A 25347-nucleotide genomic window follows, 5' to 3' on the forward strand; every position below is an offset into this window, starting at 1 on the left:
TTTCTTTCTAGAGAAGAATAAGATGTTGGTTTTTCATTTATGTCCTAAAAAGTAGAATACAACCAACCTAGGGTGATTTTAAAAGCAATTGCATCACTTTAAGCACAGTTTATGAGCCCTGTTCTAGTTCATTATAAAACTAATTTATTACTTGCAGTGATATTAATAATCCTAATAGAATTAAAAGTGGCAAACATGATTAAAAGCAGCCCTTCAGACAAAAACTCTGATCAAGGAAACTTTCAAGTTTAAAACGTAAATACCAGATTATAACACTGATTTTTGAACAAGATTACAAAGTCAAACCTGGCTTCTTCCTTAAAAGAAGAAGTGCCATTAGATATGATTGTTACATGCTCAGTGATTCATGGGCCTGCTTATGTACTTTGTGAGATATTAATTATTTAGTAAGAAAAATCACAATAATTTTGTTGTTACTCAAGAATTTATAGGTTGACAGAAAAACAATTATGCAGCCCCTGGAGCTGGTCTGAAGAGGTACAGGAGCATCATTAACCACGCACAGCCCAACTGCTGGAGTTACCTTGTCATTGTGCATCATATAACCTGCTTTATTTCAAAATATTTTCATAATTTAAAGTAAGAACTAAGCATTTACTAATTCAGCCTATATCAAGTTTACTGTTGTTACAGTTTTTTTCAGTCCAAGATGAGTTTTCTGTGAAAAAGAGCTTTAAAAGATCTCTTTGAGGCCAGTGAATTTCCCTGTGAACTGAAGATAAGATGAATTTATTTCCTGATATTTGGGTCCCAAGCAGCCCTTTCTTCTTCCAGAGGAACTGCAGAGTGATTGGGAGGAGCAGTGGGAAGTTTGGTGGAAGTTTTAATGCCACTTTTAAGGAATCTTAATCAATACATGGTGCACTTGGTGAGTCTTTCCAGGAGATGCATTTCAGGGAAGAATATGTTTAGAAAGCCTGGACACTGTTGACCTATTTTTCTTGAGCCTGAGGGAATTCAGTTTGCTGCACTCACAGGCAACTGGAAGGAAAAAAATGTGAATTTCACCATGATGTGTTATTTATCAACATAGAAAGTTAGGTATTAATATCTTTTCAAAAAGACAGGAAAATGTGTGCTCCTAAAACAACCATCAGGTGCCATTTTCTGTAGGAAACAGAGTTTGTCCTTTGTTATTTATAATTCCAACCTAGAAACTGGTGTAGGGAGGAAGCAGGGATGATAAATTGAATTTAGTGACCCAAGGGCTGGCACAGAGATCCTGATTCCTCCCCATGTGTTTTATACTCTGGGTGCAAATTACAGGTGACATGGCACAGCACTGGTAACACAGTATTCCAAAATATTTTAATAGTTAAATGGAAACTATTTAACTCTTCAGCCTGTTACATAAGAAATACATCTTATTCCTAGGTCATAGCTGGAAAAATGCTAGTAGTAGGGAGGTTAATGGAGGTGCTGAGTAAGATCCAGAATGAAATCACAGCACTTTCTGTCTCTGTCAGCATCCTTCTTGTTCCTTGTGCCCTTTTGTCCAAGGGGATGAGTGCAGGACTAGAGGAATTTGGGGTTGGATCCTAATGCTGGTTTTAATTCACTGCAACTCCTGGCAGGGCATTTTCACCTGATCCACTCCTGAGAATGAGCTCCCACCTCCTTCTTCACGGCAGGGAAAACCTCCTGAATCCACATGCTGGGACAGGAATATTCAAGAGTAGGGCCAGGGGAGTGAGCTCCTGTTTTCCTCCCTCCTCTTTTTACAGAGTTCTGGTAGAGGGACTCAAAACTCCATTATAGGATGTTTGTGACAGAGCAAAGATAGAAAATTGCTTGTGTTGGGCAGCTTCCTTTGCAGTGGGAATTAAACAATAACTTCTTTCCTTACTTTTGGAGGGCCCTGCAAATTCTCCTGCTGAGCACGGTGCAGGCAATCAGTGGAAGGCAGCATTTTCCATGTTCACGGGGACTCCTGCGAGATTCCACGGCGTGGCGAGTCTAATGATTTTCCTCCCCTCCTGTGTCAGCACTCTTGCTTTTCCCTGGAAATAAATGTTTATTTCCTTGCCGTGGCCACCTCCGGATGCTCTCCGTCCTCTCCAGCGGCGCTGGAAAGCAGCAGAGAGCAGCAGCACACTGCAAGTGGCAGCTGCTTGGAGCCACCAAGGGAGGATGTTTCCCCCTCACAAATAAAAACAGAATTTGGAGAAGTCCTGGGCTTCACCATCCTGTAATTAAATAATTGATACATTGTTCTTTTGCAGATTTTGGATGGTGTTTCCTTGTGGGTAAACAATGACTTTGGAGATGTGGTTATAAATATCATGTCATCTGCATTTAGTGGGGAAAATCAGGCTGCTTCATGACTTTTTAATGGAGATTCTGGAATCCTTAGACTGTGGCAGAAACTTTTTAAGGGGAGATTCTTGGGCTACTCAAATACAGAATTTCAGAAATATTTTATGGTACGTATTAAAAAATCATAGATTGTGTTCTTGCCACACAAAATTTCCCCCAACATTAAGGAATAATATATAAAAATAAATGTTGGTGACATCTCATAGCAGAACTTCTGCAGGATGATAAAATAAATATCAACTATTTGTTTCAGATGGTGTGTTTAGAATGGAAATTTGTGATTAAACTTGGGTTTTAAAGAAGTCTATGGCAAAATCAAACCTGTATCACTAAACATGTGCTTGATGTGCTGTACTCCTTAAGATATAAAACCCCTTCAAGTTTGATTACACAAATCAGAATGGGGGATTAAGGTTATGATTAGCCCTGGAAAATCGACATAATATTTATGCAAATTTGGCAAATTGAGTTGGTTTTCCCCATAGTCTTGTAAATGAAAAAGACATTTTAGAAAAATTGCAGGTCTATAGAAATTCTATCATTTTGTATCCTATTCTTTAAAATTTAATAGAAAATGAATCTGATTGAAATGGAGCTGACTGAAAGGTACACAGGGACTGCAGGTAAAAGGTTCATTTGAACAGAAAGACGTCTGTGTGGGCACCATCAGTCCCTTAGATCCTTAGGAGCTGGGGCTCTATTAATTTTTAGTATAGGAACTAAATTATAAAGTTATTGAACAGAGAGAGAATTTATCTCTGTTAATGGCCATTGAATTTTTTTTTTCCTAAAGCTCAAACAAAGTAGAATTCGAATATGAGGAAGCTTGAAGACGTTTCAGGAATTAAATATACCTTCCATTCCCCCCCCCCCCCCAAATTGATAATATAAGTCAAATAGTCGAGCTTGTCAGAGATGATAATGTGAAAGAGTGTGATAAAATGCACAGATCAATAGCCCACAATTGAGATTAATGCTCTTCTCTTAGAGAAAAAAAAAAAAAAAGAAGTGGATTGTTTCATGCTGCAGAGCTGTGGGGAGCAGAGAGCTTTCCCTGTAACTTGTGCCGGTGAAAAGCTTGTTTTAAAACCTGAATTTGGTGTTTGGTGGCTGGGGATTGCAGAGCTGTCAAAACTCGTTCTTTCCTGCGGAGGTGGATGGGGCTTTTCTTTGGTCAGAAAGATGGATCGTGGTTTGGAGTGGGCTGATTTCAGCTGCATCACTGACAGACGTGGAGTGACTCGGTGGTGAAAAGAATTGTACCTGGACAACAGTACCCGAGATCTGGAATGTGAAGGAAGGGTGAAGCGTGTGACAGCTGTTGGCACAACTGCTCCAAGCCCCTTCACCTGTTCATACAGATGTTGGGCTGTCACAGAGCCCATTCCCAGTGCCCATTCCCGGTTTGCTCTGCAGGGACACCGAGGCAGAGACGGGCAGAGCGGGCGAGCTGGGCACGGACGGAATCACCGAGGCTGGGAAAGACCTCCGAGGTCACCGAGTCCAACCCTCAGCCAACACCACTATAATCCCCCCCAGCCGCGTCCCCGAGTGTCACATCCGGACGCCTCTGGAACACTTCCAGGACCAGAGACTTCCCCACCTCCCTGGGCAGGTTATCCCAGGGCAGACTGGCACGGCCCATGTGTTTGTATTTGTGTGTGATGGGATAACCCGGACAGAACCCCACGGGCCCTCCGGGATCGGCTGCGGCCGGAGCAGCCCCAGCCCCTCCCTCTGAACCGTGACCACCGGCAGCGCTGGGGACTCTGCGCTGCTCTTAACAGGAACCCCAGCCTGGCTCGGCTTGATTCGCCATTTAGCTGCGCTTTTCCCGTCAGAACACAAGGCACAATAAGATGAAAACAATTAAACGCGGAGCGCTGGTGCTGCCGGGGCGGGGACGCAGCCCGGGGCCGCCTCCTCCCGAACCATGGCGCCGCCTCCCCTTCCTCCTCCTCCTCCTCCTCCTCCTCCTGCTGCTGCTGCCGCACATCCCCTCCTCCCGGGGCTCCGTTTTGGTTCCGGGGCAGCGGCTCCTTCCTGCGGGAGGGTGGTGCAGGCTGTGCCCGGCCCGGCCTGGCCCGGCCCGGCTAGGCTCGGCCCGGCCCGGCGGCCGCAGCATGTGAGCCCGCGGGGCGGGGATGCTCTGGCTGCTCTGCGGCCCCTCCGGCGCCATGGACAGCCAGGCGCTCGTCATCCGCATCAAGATCCCCGACGGAGCCGCCGTGGACTGGACCGTGCACTCCGCGCCCCAGCTGCTCTTCAGGGATGTGCTGGTGAGTGAGCCCCACCGGGGGCCGGGACCCTCTCCCAGCCCGGGGGATGCGACGGGGACCCCCCTCCCAGCCCAGGGGATGCGGGGGATGCCACCGTCCCCCCGCTCCGTGCGGAAAGGGGTGCCCAAATCCCTTCCTGGAAGGCGGGAGGTGGTTTTGGCGTGTCCGCGCACGAAAGTTTTAATGAGGAAGTATTTTGGTAGGGACTGACAAAAATGCCCGTCCCGGCCAGCGCCGGTGTTGCCGAGGTTTCGGGAGCGGGGCCGGAGTGCGGTCCGGAGGAACCGGGCTGGGGCGATCCCCGCCGGTCCTGAGCATCGTGGTGTGGTTAGGGCTGGAAGGAACCTTTAGAGGTCCCCGAGTCCGCCCCCCGGCCGTGGGCAGGGACACCTCCAGGTCAGGGCATCCCCGCCTCCGCGCCTTGGGGTGTTCGAGGCACGGCTCTAGGGCGATGGAAAAAGTTGTGCTTTGGGAATGAATATTCCCTGCTCGGGCAGAGTAACGGGCTCTGCACCTAGGCTGGGGCCGCACCTGCTCTTGGTGGTGTTTCCCGTGCTGGGGCTCTGTTGTGTCTCCCTTGCCTCAGCTCCTCCCTCTGTTGTGTCTCCCTTGTCCTCCTGCTGTGTTTTTTGTCCAGTTAGGATGCTCCGTTTATTCAGAAATGGGAATGGGTATTTATCCCACTTCTTCTTGACTGCATCCTTAGGCTAAAGAAAAGTCCAGTGCTTGTATGCAGGTCATACTTTCTGCAGCACACCCTCACCCTTCCTCCCCAACACATCCATGCTGGGACTCTGTGTGCCCCTGTTTCTCTAAAGAAAATCTTCCCATACCACCCATCAGGCACATGTTTAATTTTTACTTTGGTTATTAATATTGGAGAGAGATGTTGTAGATGCCTTTCAATATGTTGCATTCTCTGGGAAAGATATGTGGGGATTAAGGGGTTGATTTGCTGGAAAATGTTCCGTGTTGGGCCTAGAAAGTTGCACAGGTAACTGGAGCAGATGACAGAAACTCCAGGTTTCATTCTTCCAACATTATCCAAGACTTTCTGTAGAGGGAGGAGCAGAGCTTTTGACAGACCAGGGAGGTTTGTGGAAGGGGCAGTTTCCCCTTGTGGCTGCTGTGAGTTTCCTTTGGTTGCACAACAAGCCCCGGGTGACCCACTCTGCCCTTAAACTAAAATGGGGCAAATGAGTCTGGTTTCCTCCACACTCTGCTTCATGTTTTCCATTTTTTCCCCCAAATAAAGTGAAATAACCACTGATGCTTGGACTATCCTTTGCCATTCTAGAATGATTGTCAATTTAGGTTGGTTATTTAGAAGTAGAGAAATCGTGGTCAATGGATGACAGAGGATATTGAGTTACACTTGTAGTAACCTTGAGTCACGTTGCAGTGAAGCTTCCTGAGAGCTCATGAGTGTGAGAGAAGTGAAAAGATGAGGAAGGAGGGCAAATTTTGAGCTTGAAACATGTTACAGCTCATTGTTTTTCACTGCTGAGATGTTTTTAAGGAGGGATCTGTTGCAGAATAGGCAGAGGGACCACGACAGGATCATACCTTGCTGGTTTTGTTAAAAGTTTCTGTCATATTCATGTTCAGTAATGATAGAATTGGAGAATGGTTTGGGTTGGAAGGGACCTTAAAGCCCATCCCATTCCACCCGTGCCATGGGCAGGGACACCTTCCACTATCCCAGGTTGCCCAAGCCCCATCCAGCCTGGCCTGGGACATTCCAGGGGTGGCCACAGCTGCTCTGGGCTACCTGGCCCAGTGTTTTTATCCTGTCACATCTGTGCTTGTGATGATAATTTTCAGTTATTCCCTGTTAGGCTGTTGCATCGAGGTGTTAGTGGTTGTGTTTCAGGAGGTGCCATCAGAGAATGCACATGCACTTAATTGGTCAGATAAATACAGGAGATAAATGAAATAAGGCTCCAATCCACTCAAGAGTGGTGGCTCTGTCACCACCTGAGGCTGGGAGCCTGGTGGGAAGGGCAGGAATGGGGCTGACCCAGTCCTCCGTTGTCCTTCTGTCCTCAGGGTGATTCCTCTCACCTGGAGGGCAATTACAGAGGGTTTGTGTGTTGGAGGAGCAATTAAAGAGACTGTGGAGAGTTCAGGTGTTCCCTACTGAGGTAAATTACTGAACAGCAGTAATCCAGTCAGCCCCCACTTATCTCCCTGTCTCCCTAAACAGAAGATACAGGAATTTTCTCAGGCTCTGAATACTCCATGAGGGGCTGTCTGGAGCACACCAGGCTCCATCCCACTCCTTGTGCCTGTGTCTCAAGGAGTTTGATGGGAAGTGCTGTCCTGCTGGAACTGCAGAACCACCTTTGTGAACCAGTCCCAAAACCAGGTGCACACCCCAGATCTTGCATCCATGGGAACTGAATTAGCTGTGCAGGAAGGCTGTTCTTTTTCAAGGTCCCATGAGCTGTTTGATGTTAAGAAAGCCCCGTAAAATTATCTTTGAGGCCAGCAGGGTTTTATTTTATATTTTTAGGTGATGTTTAAGCTGATTTTTGTTAATTTAGCATCCCAGTGAATACAGATGAGTGTAGCCTTGCAGCATTTCAGGCTAGTGTGCAAGGTTATTTTCATCCTCCTTTTTCAGAGAAGCTGTGGTGCAGAGTCACCCAAAATCCTGTCCCTCTCCAAATATCCTGTCCCTCTCCAAATATCCTGTCCCTCACCCTGGAATAAGCTGTTGGAATCAGGAGGCTGATGCTCAGAGCGATGCCTTGCACATTAAATGATGCATTTCCTCACTTTCAGCTGCTCTAATTCTGTTCTTTGGAGGAGCTTTTGTGGGCACTAAACTGTGCAGCAGGGATTCAGTCCTGGTCCCTGCAGGTGTGGGATCCATGGAAGCAGCACTGCTTCAGGTCATTTCCTTGATTCCTTTCCTACACTGGGTGCTCAGAGCTGTTCTTCATGATGTCACTTCAAATAAGTTCTCTGTATATCAGCTTTGTAGGCCTGTAAGTTACCAGTAACTAGATTTATTTTTAAGACCCCACTAAATGAATTACAATAAGCTTATTTTTTTGTCATCAAGCTGTCTGGATTCCTCCTGTCACTGGACTATTTAAGCACTTGGTGTTAATTCTGGGTAACTTCATGTTGTCATACTGAGATAAAACAAGTTCTAAGTGAAACATGAGAGCTGTGGGTTCAATATTTACACTGTCATTTAAGCAGAGCTTTCACATTTTCTGCTTTCTCACCCGTGCTCCTCCAGAGAACAGATTTGATGGAGTTCCTCTTGCAGCTGCTGTTTCCTGATTTTTCTCCTCATATTTAGAGGCTTTTCAGTTGTGTAAGATAAAACAGAAGCCATCCCTTACATAAACCCACTTGAGCAATGCCTACAAGTTGTAGTATTTTATTGTTCATGATCTCTGTTGTGATAGTAGAAAATCCCCATACACGTGTAATCCATTGAAATTTAGAATAATCCTTTAAGCTCAGGTCACCCAGGGGTCTGTGGGATGTTTGAGCATGGAAATGGGATGGAGCTGCTGCAAACACTTTGGGAACAGCACAATGATGGGAGGATTTCCCTCCCTCCTTCCCTCCACTCCCTGCCAGGCTGGTTTCTCTCAGATACATTCATTTCATAGAATTATTGCAAGTTGAACAAAGTTTTGGTGGCTCTTGGTGGCATTTCCTGCCCAGCTGTTTATTTAGCATAGGAGTTGGGGTGTATAATTTACTTATTGATTGTTACTCACCTTAAAGAGGCCTCAATACACAGAAAAAGTTGTTCTGAAGGGGTGCAGGAAAATAAGGTTTTTTTAATCACTATTTCAATGCTCTCAGAGCTTTGTGAGGTTCGGAGTTTTCCAGGCAGACTTTTGGGGCCATCAGAGCTGCCTCTGTCAGTGTTGTGCTTCCACACCCCTTAAATACAGTTTTTAAACAGCCTAGAACAATTTTTAAATCCATTTCATAGAAGCAGCTGTGTGCCCATATATGAACATTTACAAGCAGCTTAAATCTAACACAATTAAAGTGTGTTTGCTGAGGAATTTTCAGTGTTTAACTGAATGGATTTGGAAATAATTAGTTGGTACAGTCTTCTGTTCAGGCAAGACTAATTTCTTATTAGAAATAGTGGTTTTTGACAGAGGGCTGACAGGGCTGTTAAACCTTGTAGAATGGAAGAATTTTTATTAACATGGCAATGTTGTGGGGTTGTTTTTTTTTTTCCTGTTTTTGCCTCTACAAATTTGCAATTCCATAATTAAGCCATATTGCACATTTCTTGTGTACAATTAATGGTTTGAATTACATCTCTTGATTTATTTTAGCATCTAAACCGAAAAGACAACACAAGAAAGTTTTATAATTATTACTTGCTTCAGTTGGCTCTGTGGAAATCTTGTGCTGCTTTCACATATTATTAATTGTGTCTCTGTAATATGGCACAGAATCTTTAATTTCCTGCTTTTTAGATGAAAGAGAAAAATGGAGAGAACAGAAGTGACAGGACATCAGTAAAGCTTTGGTAGGGGGGGTGTTTAGCACCCTGAGAGGCTCCCAGTGGATGTGCTGCAATAAATCCTGGAGTTCATTAATTTCTAATCACTCGGTGGCAGTGGCAGTGCTGGGTGTGACAGGAGGGATCAGGAAGGGGCAGAGCCACGCTGGGCATTTGTGCCGTGCCCTGATGTGACTCCTCATGGATTGGCAGCAAGGGAATGGCTGGAAAAACTGATAAAAGCTGAAAAAATGCTAAAAGCTCTTCTCTGATATCAGCAAAAAAAGGCTGGGTTGGAGCAGGGGTGTGGAGCTGGGAATGTTGCTGTGTTTTGGTATTGTGGGGCTGCCTCGCATTCTGTGTCTCTGCTCCTTTGGGGGTTTCCAGTGAATTCTCCCCCAACATTTGAATGCACCTCCCTGAGTTTTGGAGAAGTTCAAAGCCCAAGTGAGGCTGACAGAGCCCTCCAAACTTTGTGGCCTCTGCAGAGCTGAGAGGATGCAGAGGTTCAGGAGCTGCTGGGTCCTTCTGCTCTCCAGGTGGAGCGAGAGCAGGAAAATTCCTTGTCTCCCTTCAGCTCCTGTTTAAATTCCTGATGGAATTTGGTACCCTGTGGTCCCTGAGCCTCCAGCAGGGCAGGAGATGGAGCTGTGGGGGCCCAGGGTGGTTGTTTGGAGCAGGAGAAGAGGAATTAGGGTGATGTAAACAGGACTGAAGCAGAAAACAGTTTTTTAAAGCGAAAAAATATTCATAAAGGTCTTTCTATGACTGGCTTTGATCAGTTAGGTGTCCTTTCTTTATAAGCCCAGGGAAAAATCGATTCTTTCAACTGCAAGACCAGAGAGCACAGAGTTGTTTGCAATGATGATGGAATTATTTGGGAAGAAAAGAGTTTTCCTGGAGGTCATGTGCAGGGGGAGGAGAAGAGCCCAGGATTGGTGCAGATTTGTGTTGTGCCCTAAAAAGTTTGTCATTTTGGGACAGCGGGGAGGGATTAAAGTGATTTACTGCAAATCAGGCTTTTCCCATTTGATATTGAACTAAATTTTCCTTACATTTTTAGGATGTCATTGGGCAAGTTTTGCCGGATGCAACGACCACAGCATTTGAGTGTAAGTGTGACTTTTATCAACCCTCTCCTTTGTCACATTGCAGGGCTGTCATTTTAAAAAATAAAGAATATTTGTGGTATTAGTTTTGTGGTATTATTTTTATTATATTAATATTTATTATTTTAAAATAAAGAATATTCATTGTATGTTGTGGTTAAATATTTATGCATTAATGCAACTTTAATAATGGTGCTAAACCAAGCAATATTTTATTATTTAATCACATCTGGAATATTTCCACAAAGTAGCTTTAATTACCAGCGTGACCTTACCATGCTCTTACTCCTCGGTGCAATTTTATTGCTCAAATTAAATGAAAAGTATAAAGTACCTGTAGGTCTGAGCTTAAAATTTCAATCCTCCAATCCTCTCAGCAAGTATTTAGACTAATATCTATTCTTTAAACCCTGTTTATTTTTATTTTTTAAGGGATTCCTGGGGGATTGTCCTATCAGGAGAGCAATCAGCTGCCAAGGGGAGTGTCCCAGGGGATAAAATACTGAACTGGCGTTTGCTTTCAAGTGGAGGAGGCTCCTGCTGTTCCCTTTTAACTTTTATTATATTTTTTTCTGTGTTTTCCTTTGCTGGAGATGAAGTGGCAGGAAGGAGCTGGAGGGGGTTACAGGTGTGATCTGAGTGAGGGGGGGATGCTGAGGGTGACAGAGCAGACTCGAGATGGGGCCTTGCATTTTTATTCAGCATTTCTCCCCTTTTCAGAGCTTTTTGGCTCATTCTGTCTTTAGGTAATCAAAGGAAATATTGATTTGTGGTTCTTCAAGTGCTATTTAGTGCTCTTTATCTTTTTTTAGGATGTTTGTGTTTTCCTCTCCTAAAATGCCACAAGAACAGGGAAGTTTTATTTCTGTAGCCCCGATGGTTTTCCTGCCCTGCTTTTTAACACAAGACCTGAGCACAACCAGACTCCAGACCTTGCCATTTATATATCTTTTTATTATTATTTTTTTTTAATGATTTGTTCATATTTGTTTTACATCCCTCCCACATCCCACATTAGCTTTGTTTGAACTTCATGCTCCAGCAGCAGCCGCTGCCATCAGGGCAGTAGCCCATAGTAATGGTGCCATGTGCAGAAGTTTCCTGGAAATTCTGATTTCGTTGTGCCTTCCAACATCTGCTTCTGTGCCTTCCCTCCGTGTCTCTAGTCTGTCATTTACATCTGCACAAGCCCATTTCCCCTGCCATTTAACTGGCATCTAAAATATGTTATGGATATTGATGCTGGGTTTTTTCCGGGGATTTTTTTTCCCTGTTGAACGCCTGGATTGTGCTGCTTTAAGTTTTGTTCTCACCTGCTCCACGGCTGCTTCAGGTGGGGATAATTGTCAGCATCCCAGGCTTCTGAGCTCTTTATTCTGATATTGTCACCCCCAGCAGTCCCACCTGGGGCTGCTCTGCTCCGGCTGTTGGACCTGGATCTGGATTTCCCACTGCTCTCCACATCCCTACAAATAACCCCACTGACAACATATGGCCCCTCACGATCCTTTTATCCAAACTCTGCCATTTTCCACATTTCTGACACGCTGCAGATTTCGGGGAAGATTGCTGCATAATATTTGTTTGCCATCTGCTGCACTCTGGTATCTTGTGAGGATTTCTTCCTCCATTTTAAGTGGCATTAACAAAATCCAGCCAGGACGGGGGATTTTTTTGGTTCTACTCTTGCTTCCCTAATGTGCTGGAAAATCGGATTGCTGTGCTCTAGGCAAGGAGAGAAGCCTGGAAATCTTTCTGAATCAATTTTTGTATCCAGCTACTTTTTGGATCCCGTGGTGGGGTGGCAAAGGAGCTCTGCTCAGGTTCAGGACAGATTTTCTTCTGGGTTTACTCTTTGCCTGATTAGTTTATATTCAGCTTTTTTTTTCCCCTCTGCCTTTTCATCCACATATTTTTAATTTCTTCTGTTTGTACCACTGTCAGGAATCCTGCAGCTCTGAGAACTGAGTTAATTTCTCAGTCATTTCAAAGGGATAATGTGGAATTTTTCTAAACATTTTGCCAGAGTTTTCCTTTTTTTTTTGTTTTCCTTTTTTTTTTTTTTTTTTTTTTTTTTGTGGTCCCAGCTCAGTCTGTTCCTTCTCCCAGACCTTTTATCCGTATATTCATTCCTCCTGTGCATTCCCTCTGATCCTTCTCGTGGATGTGTGGTGCTCCTTGTGTTCCCTGTTCCCGCAGCTGCTTCTCCAGCCCTTCCTACTCAGTTCCTCACTGGCCCGTGGGCTGTGGCCAGGTCCTGCTTCCACAGCTCCTCCTCTTTCCTGCCTCAGACATTTCCAGGGAAACATTTCAGTTTCCACTCACTTTCTAATGACTCTTTCTAATCCTTTCCTCATTCCTGCCTCGATGGGGGCTGCTCACCCCACAGGACTTTTAACACCCTGGCAGTGCACCAGTTAAATTTCCATGACCCAAAGCTCTTTTAGGACAAATCTGTGCTCTCCAGTTCCTCTCCCAACTCCCATATTTCCAGGAGCTCTCTTCCAGGATGTTTTTAAAGCCCAGTTCTGAAGATTTTATGTTTTACTCTTCTGCATTGCTTTGTTGTTGTTTTTTTGTTGTCATTATTATCTGTTCAGAGGCAGAATGAATAAACTCCTTTTCTCACACAATTTGAACTTCTTGGCTTGGATTTCTTCCCAGGTTCTTGTGCATAACTGGGAGCAGGAGGGAGTTTTCATCCAGGGATATAACGACACTTTTATACTGATAATGATGGGACACAAGGGAATGGCTTCACACTGATAGAGGGTGGGGTTAGATGGGATATTGGGAAAAAATTCCTCCCCATGAGGGTGTGAGGGGCTGGGCTGGAATTCCCAGAGAAGCTGTGGCTGCCCCTGAATCCCTGGCAGTGTCCAAAGTGAGGTTGGGCATTGGGGCTTGGAGCACTCTGGGATAGGGGAAGGTGTCCCTGCCTTCCAGAGGGTTTGGAATATGATGATTTTTAAGGTCTCTTCCAACCCAAACCATTCTGGGACTCTATGGATTACTAGAAATTTTTTAAAAAGTTAAAAATCTACAGTGAAAGTTACAATGAATTCCAAAGAAACTGAAATTCCGAAGTTCAACTGAATTTGGGAGAATTGAAATGCTTTTGGGAGCTTGACCCTTCTCTTTGTCTGCGGAGCAACTCGCTGGGGTCAGTGGGGGAATTCCAGCATGGGGAAGGTGCTCAGCTTCTGGAGAGGTTCTGGCAGTGAAAGAACTGCTGAGAGTGAAGTTCTGAGCACTTTGTGCCCCTTTTTAGACACAGTCACAGCTCTTGCTGGTTAATATTTGGAACCATTTGGCATGATTATTTCGGAGTACTTGTGCAGTTGGCTTTTAGATTCTTCACTTTTATTTGCTGCTAAAAGTCCAGATGAAAACCTTGCCTATACAATTGTAACTCTCCTCCTTGCCTTGCTCACGTGGTGCCTTCCTTTGGCAGATGAGGATGAGGATGGGGACCGGATCACTGTCAGAAGTGATGAGGAGATGAAGGCCATGCTGTCCTATGTAAGTACAGTGCAACAAATCCTGGTTTTCCCCCATGTTTATCACCTTTTCTTGGTGTATTTTTGCCTGTCTCAAAGTGTTTAACTGGGCAATGTCCCTGTGTTGAGTTGGAATTTGGATATTCCTGGATTAAAGGGAGGTGTTTCAAAGCTGCCTCACACCAGATCCATGCTCATGCTCGACTTTAAGAAAGAAAAAAGACTTGTACACTTACTGATCATATCATAAACATTAAGAATAATGCATCTTAATGACTTTTGCATTAGGTATAGTGCAGGCTAAATGGACTATCAATTTCTTGTATTTTTTATGCAGTACTTAAAGTAACGGCTCATTAAAAATGAACCCCTGGGCTCTAAAAATTTTTCAAAATCTACTTTCATCTGGAGACTGTTTCACCCCTCCTAACAGAAGAGTTTCATTGTAGCTGCAGGCTCAATATTCATAGAGGATTTAAAGATGTATTTTCTGGTTTTCAAGGGGAGATAGATGTGTCTGCGTGTGCCTTTATGTAGGTATTAGGTGTGTGTAAAATCTGTCTGGATCCCTATAAATATAAATCTCCTGCAGAAGGAAAGGGTGCAGTTCCTTGTGGGAACTGAATCATTTGAACACAGCTCAGTGAAAGTGAAAGAAATATCATTTAACTTCTCTTTTCAAATGAAATTGATAAGCAAGAGGGTAAAAACTGGGGGTTTTCTCTCTGCGCCAGGAGGACTCCAGGTCCCTATAAATTGACTTGGGACCTGTCAGAGCCAAGCCCTGTTTGGGTCCACCCAGAGGAGGTTTTGGTGGGACTGCAGAGGATCCCAGAATGGTGTGGGTGGGATGGGACCTTAAAGTCCATCCAGTGCCAGTCCTGCCGTGGACAGGGACACCTTCCCCTATCCCAGGCTGCTCCAAGCCCCGTCCAACCTCACCTGGAACATTCCAGGGATCCAGGGGCAGCCACAGCTTCTCTGGGAATTCCAGCCCAGCCCCTCCCCACCCTCCCAGGGAACAATTCCTTCCCCATATCCCATCCATCCCTGCCCTCTGGCACTGGGAAGCCATTCCCTGTGTCCTGTCCCTCCCTCCCTTGTCCCCAGTCCCTCTCCAGCTCTCCTGGAGCCCCTTTAGACCCTGGAAGGGGCTCTGAGCTCTCCCTGGAGCCTTCTCTTCACGTTCTTAGCTCTCCCAGCCTGGCTCCAGAGCCCTGGAAGCATCTCCATGGTCCAGGTGTCATTTTGGATTCTGATGTTCTCAGCTCCTTTTCCATCCACTTTTGTGTCCAGCATCTCCACCTCCTTCTGCTGCTGGACCCAGGGCTGCACACAGCAGATCACTGGTGATGCCTCCCCACCAGAATTCCTCATGTTTTTCTGTTTTCCTTGTAAAATCTCAGCCATTTTTGCTGTTAAAGTGGAAAACTTGAATTTTCCTGGCGCTGTCTCCAGATTAATCATGCCTTGGTAAGGTCATTTTTTTGCTATGCTTCCAAGCTCACTGTTAAAGTTTCAGTACATTAGAGTTATGATTGCTCAACTCTCTGCTTTCCCCTCAAAATTATGGGATGGCTGTAAATGACTTCTTTCTGCTTCAGCAGCTTTTCTTCTCTGAAAATTTTTCTCTTCAGTTTTAAACTAGTTTTTTATTTGAGTGTTGCACTGATGGCTTAACTTCCTCCCATTCTGTAGGCTTCGTTTTGGGGTGTGTTTGCAAGGAAACAAATGTTCTGAGCCTAGAAAATGCATGGATTTAGTAAACTTGGGGTATATAGTGAGGAAGAAAAATACTCATTTTGAGGCCTGCAACAAATATTTGGAGGATTGGTCAACTGGGAAAGTATTTCTGGGAATTCTGACTTGGTGCAGGTGTTCTCCAAAATGTAAATAAAGATTTTTTTCAGTCTAAGGAGAAAAAATAATTCCCTGAGATTATAACTGAGAAGATATTTTGGATCATGCTCAACCTTATCTTTAGGGTCTTTGCTTTCTGAACTTGACATTAAATTATTCCAGGTCTGGAATTCTTTTAGGTTATGCAGAAATGCTTTGAATTAGGCAAATTTTGGGGGCTGGTGAATAGGATTCTTCGAGTTGGGCACTGCAGTTAATTAAGGACAGCCACAGAGCAGCACTGGGGCTGTTGTCTTGTATCTGTATAAAAAGGCAGTAATTTTTTTGACAGCCACTGATTGGAAAGTTGCTTGCAGCTCTCTGAAAGCAAGGGCTACATGCTCTGGATCAATAACTGGCAAATTTTCCATTAAAAAGAATACCTGAACAATGTTCCAAATAGCCACTGGCATCTTAATTTTCCATGGAAACCTCGAACGCTCGCGTGTGGAGGACAAGTCATTTTCAGACAATTTTTCCAGACTACTTGTTAACAGTTATTGCTGTCCCAAAAGGTTGACAGCTTACATGATTGATATTTCATTTACTTGTCATCACTGGTGAGTAATGGACAGGGCCATGGTTTTTTCTCCCTCTCTCTCTCCCCCTCTATTATGTTTTTTGGGGGGCAGGAAACACTCTCATGTGTGTTTATTTTAGTTTATTATTCTGAGAGTGTGTCAGAAGTGTTCCTGTTGTGTGTAGAGATGTCTGCAGGTCATGGAGTGCCAGGGGTAAAATGGGAATTAAAAAGTTAAAAGCTCATCCAGTTCCACCCCGTTGGCAGGGACACTTTCCCTATCCCAGGGTGCTCCAAACCCAAATGTCCAGCCTGCCCTGGGACACTTCCAAGGATCAGCTGCTCTGGGAATTCCAGCCCAGCCCTTCCCCACCCTCACAGGGAACAATTCCTTCCCCATATCCCATCCATCCCTGCCCTCTGGCAGTGGGAAGCCATTCCCTGTGTCCTGTCCCTCCATGCCTTGTCCCCAGTCCCTCTCCAGCTCTCCTGGAGCCCCTTTAGGCCCTGGAAGGGGCTCTGAGCTCTCCCTGGAGCCTTCCCTTCTCCAGGTGAACATTCCCAGCTCTCCCAGCCTGGCTCCAGCCCTGGGAGCAGCTCCATGGTCCAGGTGTCTTTTTGGATTGTGATGTTGTCAGCTCTCTTTCTGTCCCTTTTTGCCCATTCTTAGCCTTTTTTTAACCAATAAACATCCCCCTGGATCACTGCCACAGCTCCTGTGGAGTTTGGTGTCTCGGGATGTCTGCAGTGACTTTCTGGGAGCACTGCTTTGGGATCCCTTTGGGGTTCCTTGGAGTTTTCCTAACTGCACACTTTTGGGGTATATTTGCACCATGTCTTGGTGTCCCTGTTTGGTTCTTCTGGCTCCTCCAGCTGTGGCAGCTGCTGCATTTGCTGTAAATGTTTCATCTCCTCACCTGCAGAAGCATTCCCAGGTTTCAGAGGAGCCTGGAGCTTCCCTGCTGAGCCAGGAACAGATCCCTGTGGCACCACAGCTCCATGTGTAAGTTCCTCTTGTTGTGGGAACATTGCAGACGGAAAGGAACCGTCTGAAGGCTGATGGGCACTGTGGCAATTGAAAAGAAAATTAAAATACATTGAATTAACCAATCCATGAGTGCTTTTACTGCTCCTGGGTCACTGAGTCATCTCTTCCTTGGGTTTCTTTGCAGTATTACTCCACTGTGATGGAGCAGCAAGTGAATGGACAGTTGATAGAGCCTCTCCAGATCTACCCACGAGGTAACGCTGAGCGAACCCTGATCAACAGCCCCGAGAATCGGTGCTGACACAGTTCCCTGGCATGTTTTGGGGAGGTTTAAATGCACAGAGCATGATGTTTACCTCCTAATTTGGAGAGAAGAATTCATTATGGTGGGGAGTGTGGAGAGAAGTACATTTATTGCATATAAAATAGCTAATTTCCTGGAGTAAATTAGACTAACGAGAGTCGGTTTGCAGAGTACATATTTAAGTACATTTAAAATACTCATTGGTGATGGCTCTGTCTGTACTCCAAGCAAAGCAGATGAATAACTGAAATCTTGGATATTTATGAAAATTGGGCTTTTCAAGGGTCTTTTAATATCATTAATCAGCCTGACAGACTGGGGAATGGCTCTGTCACCATTGTGGGAGTGGGGACGTGTCTGTCACAGGAGCTCCAGCCAGGACACATTTTGAGCTGAGATTTGGGCACTTAGCAGTGGTATCCAAATATTCACAGCACTTTAATAGTTCTCCTGAACAGGGAGAGATGTAATCAATTCTGTGGACTGAGGCAATTGAAAAATAGGTCATCTCCAACCTGGAAAAAATCCGTAGGCAGCTCGTTGGGTTTTTGGGAATGCAGTGCTCTCTCTGAACTCAAATAATGGTTAAAAAAAAAGCCTCATGCATTACATAATTCATTCAGATCTCAGTAGCCAGGCTCTGAATCTCTGACTCTTAATTGATGAAACAGAGAAGGTTGAAATTCTCCAAGTAAATCTCCCAGCAATAAATTAATTGAAATAATTAAAAATTAAACTCTTCTCACTTAACTGATATTATACAAATAATCATACTATGAGGCTCCCAATTAAACATTCTGCACTTCCATTACTTACAACTCTCTGAAGTTTGAATTGGGCAATTAACCAACAGCCTCCTCAAACACGTGTTAATAAGGTCTCCAAAGGAGGCTGGGTTTCCTGGTAGTTCTGTGTGCTCCTATGGAAAAGAGACAGGAATTCAAGGGGAATATGGAAAATGGTGTTTTTCTGGCTCAGGCTGGCAGGGTCTGATTGAGAGGGGCCTCCCAGATGTTTGAGCTGTGGCACTGCAGAGCCACCAGCTGGGAGCTGTGTCCTGCTGAGAGCAGGGGCAGCTTGGAGAGGGAAGGGTCTCCTGCCTCTTGCCAGGCACAGATTGTGGAATCCTGGAATGGTTTGGGTTGGAAGGGACCTTAAATCCCATCCCACCCCTGCCATGGGCAGGGACACCTTGCGCTACCCCAGGTTTCTCCAAGTCCTGTCCAGCCTGGCCTTGGACACTTCCAGGGATCCAGGGGCAGCCACAGCTTCTCTGGGCACCCTGTGCCAGGGCCTCCCCACCCTCACAGGGAGGAATTCCTTCCCAGTATCCCATCCATCCCTGCCCTCTGGCAGTGGGAAGCCATTCCTTGTATCCTGTCCCTCCATCCCTTGTTGTACCTGACACACCTTAGGGTTTAAAGGACATTTTGAGATTTAACCCTCTCCTAGATTCTCCTTTTGGCTCATTCCTGAAGAACCAGCCATACCAATTCCTAATCCTGCTGCTCTTTCTTTTTCCTGTTTGCTTTGCATCCAAGGATAATCTCCTCTGGATGGACAGACTTGGAATTGTCCCTGTGCTGCTCCAGATTCAGTCCCCCCTTATCACCTCCAGATTTTTCACCACTGGCTTAGCTCTGGGTTTCTGCTGGGTATTTCCTCCTTCCCACTCTCTCCAAATTGCTCCAGAGCTCAGGTTTTGTTTCATCTTCCCAAATCACCTTCTTAAAACACCTCTTTTTCTAGCTTAGAGCTTTAAAACGCGTTTTCCCTCCCCGAACCCACCCCTCAGTTCTGCAGCTCCTCTGAAATATTGAACAAAATGTGCTTTCCTGCTTTTTTTTTTTTTTGCTTCCCTGCCTTCTTGTCCTGCCTCTTTAATGAACATCCCAAATTTTGTTAGCACAAGCACTTTTCTTCTGTGCCCTTTTGGCCGTGGCTCTCCACGTTCAACACTTGAAAACCCCATCAGCAACGTGCAGCTTTCTGCCTCTAATTTCAAGTTCTTCCCTTTAAAGAGATTTCTTTGCAAGTCCTTTGAATCCTTTTCCCTTTCTGCCTCTCTAACTTCTGAGGAAACCTCAGCTCCTGCTTCCAGTCAGCTCCCAAAAACTCCTGTCTTCCATAGAAATCCTGTCAGGAGTCAATTTCCGTGTGCCATCCTGTGTTACCTGGGCTGTGCTTTATTTATTTAATGATAAAAATATCTTAAAGGGGAAAAAATTTTGGTATTTTATCTATTTTTTAATAGGTTTATTATTGCTGTTTAGGTAGTAAGAGCCAGAGGGGGGGGTTTATATTGAAAAGAAACATCTGTATGTGATACATCTATAAAAAATGTGTGTACACGCACATATCTATATATATTTATATGTATATCTATATAAATTTATATCTACATATATTTTATATATATCTACATATATTTTAGATATATCTACATATATCTATATATTTGTCTCTATCTTCTACCTATGTTATTTAGATCCCATTTGTGGAATGCAAGGTGAACACATCATTCAAATATGAACCATAAAAATTATTACTGATTGACTATCGTGTTCAAAATGTCAATTTTAATCTATGGGCAAAATAGAATGGGCTTATATGTATTTATAATTTATAATTTCAGGTTGGTTTTTATTTTTTTAATGCCCAGAGTCTCATAATATTTTTGCCTCTTTAAGATGCACGTGGTAATTTTTAATGTCATTGAAAGGCATGTGGCCCTCAGTGATGTGTTTAATGACTATCACCTGTGTCCTTCTGCCTAATAAATAGTTCTGGTTCCTGCTGTCAAAACTGGGAGGGCAAGGCACGTGCACAGAGAGAGAGAAAAATCAAATTCCTGCCTGCTCAGGCCATCAATCAGCAGTGACAGCCCCTTTAACACAGCGTTTGTAGGGCACCGGAGCTGGGAAATGGGAACTGCCTGGGACACGGAGCTCGGAGCCTTTGTGGCTTCCACGTCTGCCAAAAGCACATCCCCGAGTGGAGAGCAGGGAATGTTCACTTGGAGGCACCTCAGGAAAAGGCTTCTTCCTCGAGCAGCACATCCCTCTAAAGCCAGACATCATCATGAAGTGCCACATTTGTACCTCTGTCACCAAAAAGTGGCGTTTTCGGTGGCTTTTATTCAGTGTTTACTTTTGGAGGCTCACTGCTGTTGTCCCTGCCGTGTTTTCCCCCGTTTCACCCAAAGTGCCTCTGACAAAATGCCTAATTCAAGACGTGTGGCAGCTGATTCCCTGAAAATCCATCTTGCAAATATTGCTGTTAAATGCCAGGGAAAAACCCAGCGTGTGAAAACACGGCGACACAAGATTGGAATTTGAATTACAAAAAGAATCCCATCGTTTGAGCCAACAGTTCTCTTGATTGTGATGTGTTTTAAGCAGAAATTAGAATTTATATTACATGGTGTCAGAAAGCTCTTAGCATTTATAAATGCTCACTCCTGCAAGTTAAAAATCCTGGGCCGTAATTCCCACTCTGGGTCTCGCTAGGCACTTTTCAATCATTTCTCTCTGCTAATTTTGGTGTCACCCTCATTTCTTTTTAAAAGATTCATTTTGAGCAAATTTGTAAATGGCCCTGATGTGTTCTACAATTTAGTCAATTACTGTTTCAGCCTGCAAACCTCCTGGGAAACGGAACATACATGGCCTCAAGGTACGAATTTCAATAATTGTTTCAGGAAAGTTAGATGGATTTGTAATGCTGTGTTCCACTTATTGAAATGTCAAATAAAACTGCACTTTCTTGAGGTCTGACAAGCAGATTTTTTTTTTTCCCTGAATTTTTTTTTTTTTCTTTTGGTGTGGGTGGGAGAAGGATTCATCTGCAAAATGTTGGCTGTGATATCTATATCAATATATATCTCTATGTGTGTATATAATTTCATTCAAAATGGGTTTGCCTTTTTGTTTTTAACCTCTGCTAATCATGTTCTTAAATTTTAGTAGTTCATTTATCAACTCCTGTCTGCCACTACTTCAAAGCTTTTAAACCCCCCCCACATTCCTGTGATTTCAGCAATTTATCCAAGTGCGGAAGGCACTGCAATGGAATTATTTGAGGTTTTTGATTTCTTATTGCTTCTGTAATCACATGGAGAAGACTATAAAGGTATTAAGTGATTGTTTAGTGTTTAAAATGAGAATAAATGATGGATTTATCACCTCTTTTAGTGCATTATTTAAGACGTGAGGATGTTGCAGCCCCGGAATTGTGTAGCCTGCTAACCTACATACAGCCCTCAACCATCGGCATGCCTAGCAACAAGCTAATTAACCTTCCTAGTGAAATGAGAAATTCATGGCAAATTACAGGTTAATTAGAATGGTGTCCTCTGAACACAGGATCTGATCAAGCTCCTCTCCCTGCCCGCAGGTGAACACGCGGGCGGGGGCTGCCAACAACAGCGGCTCGGCCGCCTCCGAGGCCCTCCCCAGCAATAGGTAAGAGCCAAGCCCCTGTTCCTTCCCCTGTTTTTCTTTCATTTCCTTTCCTTAAACCAAAATGGAGCCTTGTGTGTGGTTGTTGCCAGCAGAGCTGGGGCTTGAGTAACTTTTCCAGTGGGATTGGCGAGGTGGGGAAGGCGGAATCGCCTCCGTTCGTGGATCTCATTGGGCTGGGGCTGCTGGGGCTTCCCTTGTGTTTGCTGCTGGAGAAATTAGGGTTTGCTGGGTAATTCAGAAAGAAATTAGGGTTTGCTGGGTAACTCAGAAAGAAATTAGGGTTTGCTGGGTGTTTCAGGTGGCTTTGTCCTTCAAAAGCATTGAGATGAAATTTGGGGCTGAGCTCATTGGTTTTAGTTGGTGCAATGCCAAGGTCTGTGTGTTCAGGTCTTTGTGGCTTGTTCATTCCAGGATTCTTTGATTTGAAAGTTTGATGCCCCATTCATAGGTTTGTAATAACAAATAGCCTAAATAATAAAGCTTGGAGGTTTCTTAGTGTGAGGTAAGATTTTTTTTAAATCTTTTCAGCTTAGGTGCCTGTTTCCTACAGTTCCAGCAAAATTTTGGAGTCCATCCCCTTTATCTTGCTTTTTACATTCTAGCCCTAATTTGAAAACTCATATTTAGCTCTTAAAACGCAAGAGAACTCATTCTCTTTTTTTCCTAGGGATTTGTTTCTTAAATGCTGGAGGATAAACTCCTTTTTATTACATGAAAGTCATAATACTCAATACTGGTGTTAAAAACCTACAAAAAACCTTTATGTTTTCTTAAAAAGAAATAAGGAGAGTCTGGTTCCATCTTCTTCCTGCAAGAGCATATCTGAACCATGGGAATAGAAACGTCTGGAGGCCCCTTTCAACCTAAATTATTCTATTACTCTAATAAGTGCCTAGTATTCCATTTATCCGTGCATCAGCATCCTGCTCCCTTTTCTCTCTGAGAAAAGGGAAGAAAAAAGAAATGTGAAGATTAAGAAGATGAATTACCAGAGGTGAACGTGATCAGAGAGGCAGAGTTATGGTGTTTGGAGGGTGAAGTTTGGGGGCCTGTCCTGAGGGTGGGACAGTCCCACAAATCCCATTTCCCTGTGGGGGCTATGGGAGATTCCAGCCTCATCCAGCAGCAGGGTTGGAGTTCTGCCCCACTGGAAACCCCATCCAAATACCCCTAAACCCAGTTTGCTGCTGCCTTTGGTGGCTCTACTAATTGTGGAGATAAAAAAAGCCAGCCTGGCAAAGTTTGCCCCATCCCTCGGGGAACCATTGCAGCGGTGAGGATCCGACCCAAAACTCTTAAAAGAAAATAAATCTGAATGTCTTTGTGATCTGCAGTCCCCCCAATCTGAGCTAAATAAAGCTGCTTTCTGTCACTGCTGTGTGCTGTTGCTTTCAGTACTCCCTGTACTTTGAGCTTGTTCTTCAAGTGCATTGAAAATGAAGCTTCTAGAAGATTCTTGTCACCTTATCTGGTGGTTAATTGCCATTCCTTTTCCGAAACCTTCTGCACCGGGAGTTTTGTTTTTGAAGTAATTGAAAGTCTCTCTTTGTTTCATGTTCACAAATTGTTAGTCATGAAAGATGACAAGATCAACTTATGTTTCCTTGGAAAACTTAATTTTTCTTTAAAGTAGTCGTGGAACAAGAGGCCTATTAAAGAACAAAGCCACCAAATATGAAATCTGTGTTTTCACTGTTCCTGTTAATAATGATCTGTGATCAAGACACGTGCACAGGCCTTTCAAGAATATATTATTTTGTACTTTTTTTTTTTTTTTTTTAAACTTCAGTAATAAGAGCAGAATGTCCCTTTGAGATAAAGTTTTGCAGATGTTGCTGCCCAGGCAGTTTGTTGTGTTGAAGGAACAGTTTGTCAGGAAAGGAGGCAAAAAGCAGAATTTTGTGAGTGGGTGGGAAGGGGTTTGAAGCCATTCAGGGCTTTACTCTTTAGCTCACCAAGCTGAGAGTTGGGGTTTGGTAAAGTTCTCTTAGAAAAAATCAGTGTGATTTGTTTTGTTGTATTGCCATGGGAGTAGATTCTCCTGAAAAAGCACAGGGATTCAGCAAATTGACCTGGAATGGGTGCACATGGAAAGCTGGACTTCCCTCAGGGATTTAGGGGCATCCTGAGATTCCTAAATCAAGAATTGTGCTCTCCTGCTTCCTCTGCTCCAGTCTGTGGTCAGGGGAGGTAGTGGGGCATCACTGGCAGCACAGCCCTGAGCTGAGATCCACAGGAACTCCTGAGGAATAATGCCTTGGGGAGCTCTAAAACAAGTCATGGCACCTGAAAACTGGATGTGAGCCTTATTTTGCTGTTGTTTTTTGAAACGCCTGACGTGTGAGAGCAGCTTTTTAAAATTGTCCCTCGTAGAGCTGATGAACAATAGGTTGTGTCTCACTGGGTACAGTCAGGTGTCTAAACCAGCTGCCGTGGAAGGGTGAAAAATACATTGATTTTTCTTAACTGCTCATTGCTTCTTCATTCCTGCTGTCTGCAGCTTGGCAGTGCTGACTGATGCTCCCCACACCTTCCCCTTCAAGTTTAATCTCTTCAGAATATGTAACCACGAACTTGCCTTGTCTCTCACAGCTTCGCTCTGTCTGACGGAGTGAAACGGCCCAGTCATTAAAAATAATTGCTTCTTATTTGGTTTGTTCTCTTCCAGCTTAAAAAAATCCTCTGCAGAGCTGAAGAAAATCCTTGCCAATGGCCAGGTAGGTGCTCTGGTGGAGCTTTGGCTTCATGGATGTCTCGTCCCTGCCTCATTCCAGGCTGATTGGCACCCCTGGATGGTGCAGAGCTGCTTACAGCTCATTTAGCTGTAATGTGTTCTTTTAACACAGGACTGGGGGGACCATGGAAACCCTCATGGCACGGATGAGTCCTCTGTCCTGATTTGCTGTGATTGGCACAGCAATTTGCTTCCCATTTCTCAAAATGTGCTAATCAGGTTTAGCTGCAAATAGATCGAGGCCCTGCACACGTGTTGAGCTGCTGCTGCCATGGTTCTAGGGAAGAAAGTTAATCAATTTTAAATAACTGAGTCAACTGCTCGCTTAGAACGACCTCTGTGGGGTTTAGAGCAGTAGATACTTAAAAATTTAGCAGGTTCTTGCAAGGAGTCACTTCAGAATCATGGAATGGTTTGGGTTGGAAGGGCTCTTAAAGCCCATCTTGAAAATCCTCTTGTTCCAAATTCTTTACTATGGGCAGGAACACCTCCCGCTATCGCAGGTGGCTCCAAGCCCTGTCCAGCCTGGCCTTGGACAATTCCAGGGATGGGGAATCCACAACTTCTCTGAGCACCCTGTGCCAGGGGAGCAATTCCTTCCTAACCTCTAATCTAACCCTGCCCTCCTTCACTTTAGGGCCACCCTGGCCCTTTATGCAGTGTTAAATTAATGGTTAGCCTTGATTTTAAAGGTCTTTTCCAACCTTAACGATTCTATG

General features: G+C 44.4%; 1 protein-coding gene across 2 annotated transcripts in view; it reads left to right on the top strand.

Moving 5' to 3' along the window:
- The first annotated feature begins 4349 nt into the window (after nt 1–4349).
- The window catches only part of MAP2K5 (mitogen-activated protein kinase kinase 5), a 120036-nt gene continuing 99038 nt past the window's right edge, over nt 4350–25347 (top strand). For both annotated transcript variants that reach the window (XM_069025783.1, XM_069025784.1), the window contains exons 1-7: nt 4350–4616; nt 10175–10223; nt 13675–13742; nt 17312–17381; nt 21066–21106; nt 21827–21894; nt 24563–24611. In XM_069025783.1, the coding sequence (XP_068881884.1) occupies nt 4482–4616; nt 10175–10223; nt 13675–13742; nt 17312–17381; nt 21066–21106; nt 21827–21894; nt 24563–24611 (480 nt within the window). In that variant the 5' untranslated portion in view covers nt 4350–4481. The remainder of the gene's footprint in view (nt 4617–10174; nt 10224–13674; nt 13743–17311; nt 17382–21065; nt 21107–21826; nt 21895–24562; nt 24612–25347) is intronic.

Source organism: Aphelocoma coerulescens, chromosome 10 (genome assembly GCF_041296385.1).
Source record: "Aphelocoma coerulescens isolate FSJ_1873_10779 chromosome 10, UR_Acoe_1.0, whole genome shotgun sequence".
NCBI lineage: Eukaryota > Metazoa > Chordata > Aves > Passeriformes > Corvidae > Aphelocoma > Aphelocoma coerulescens.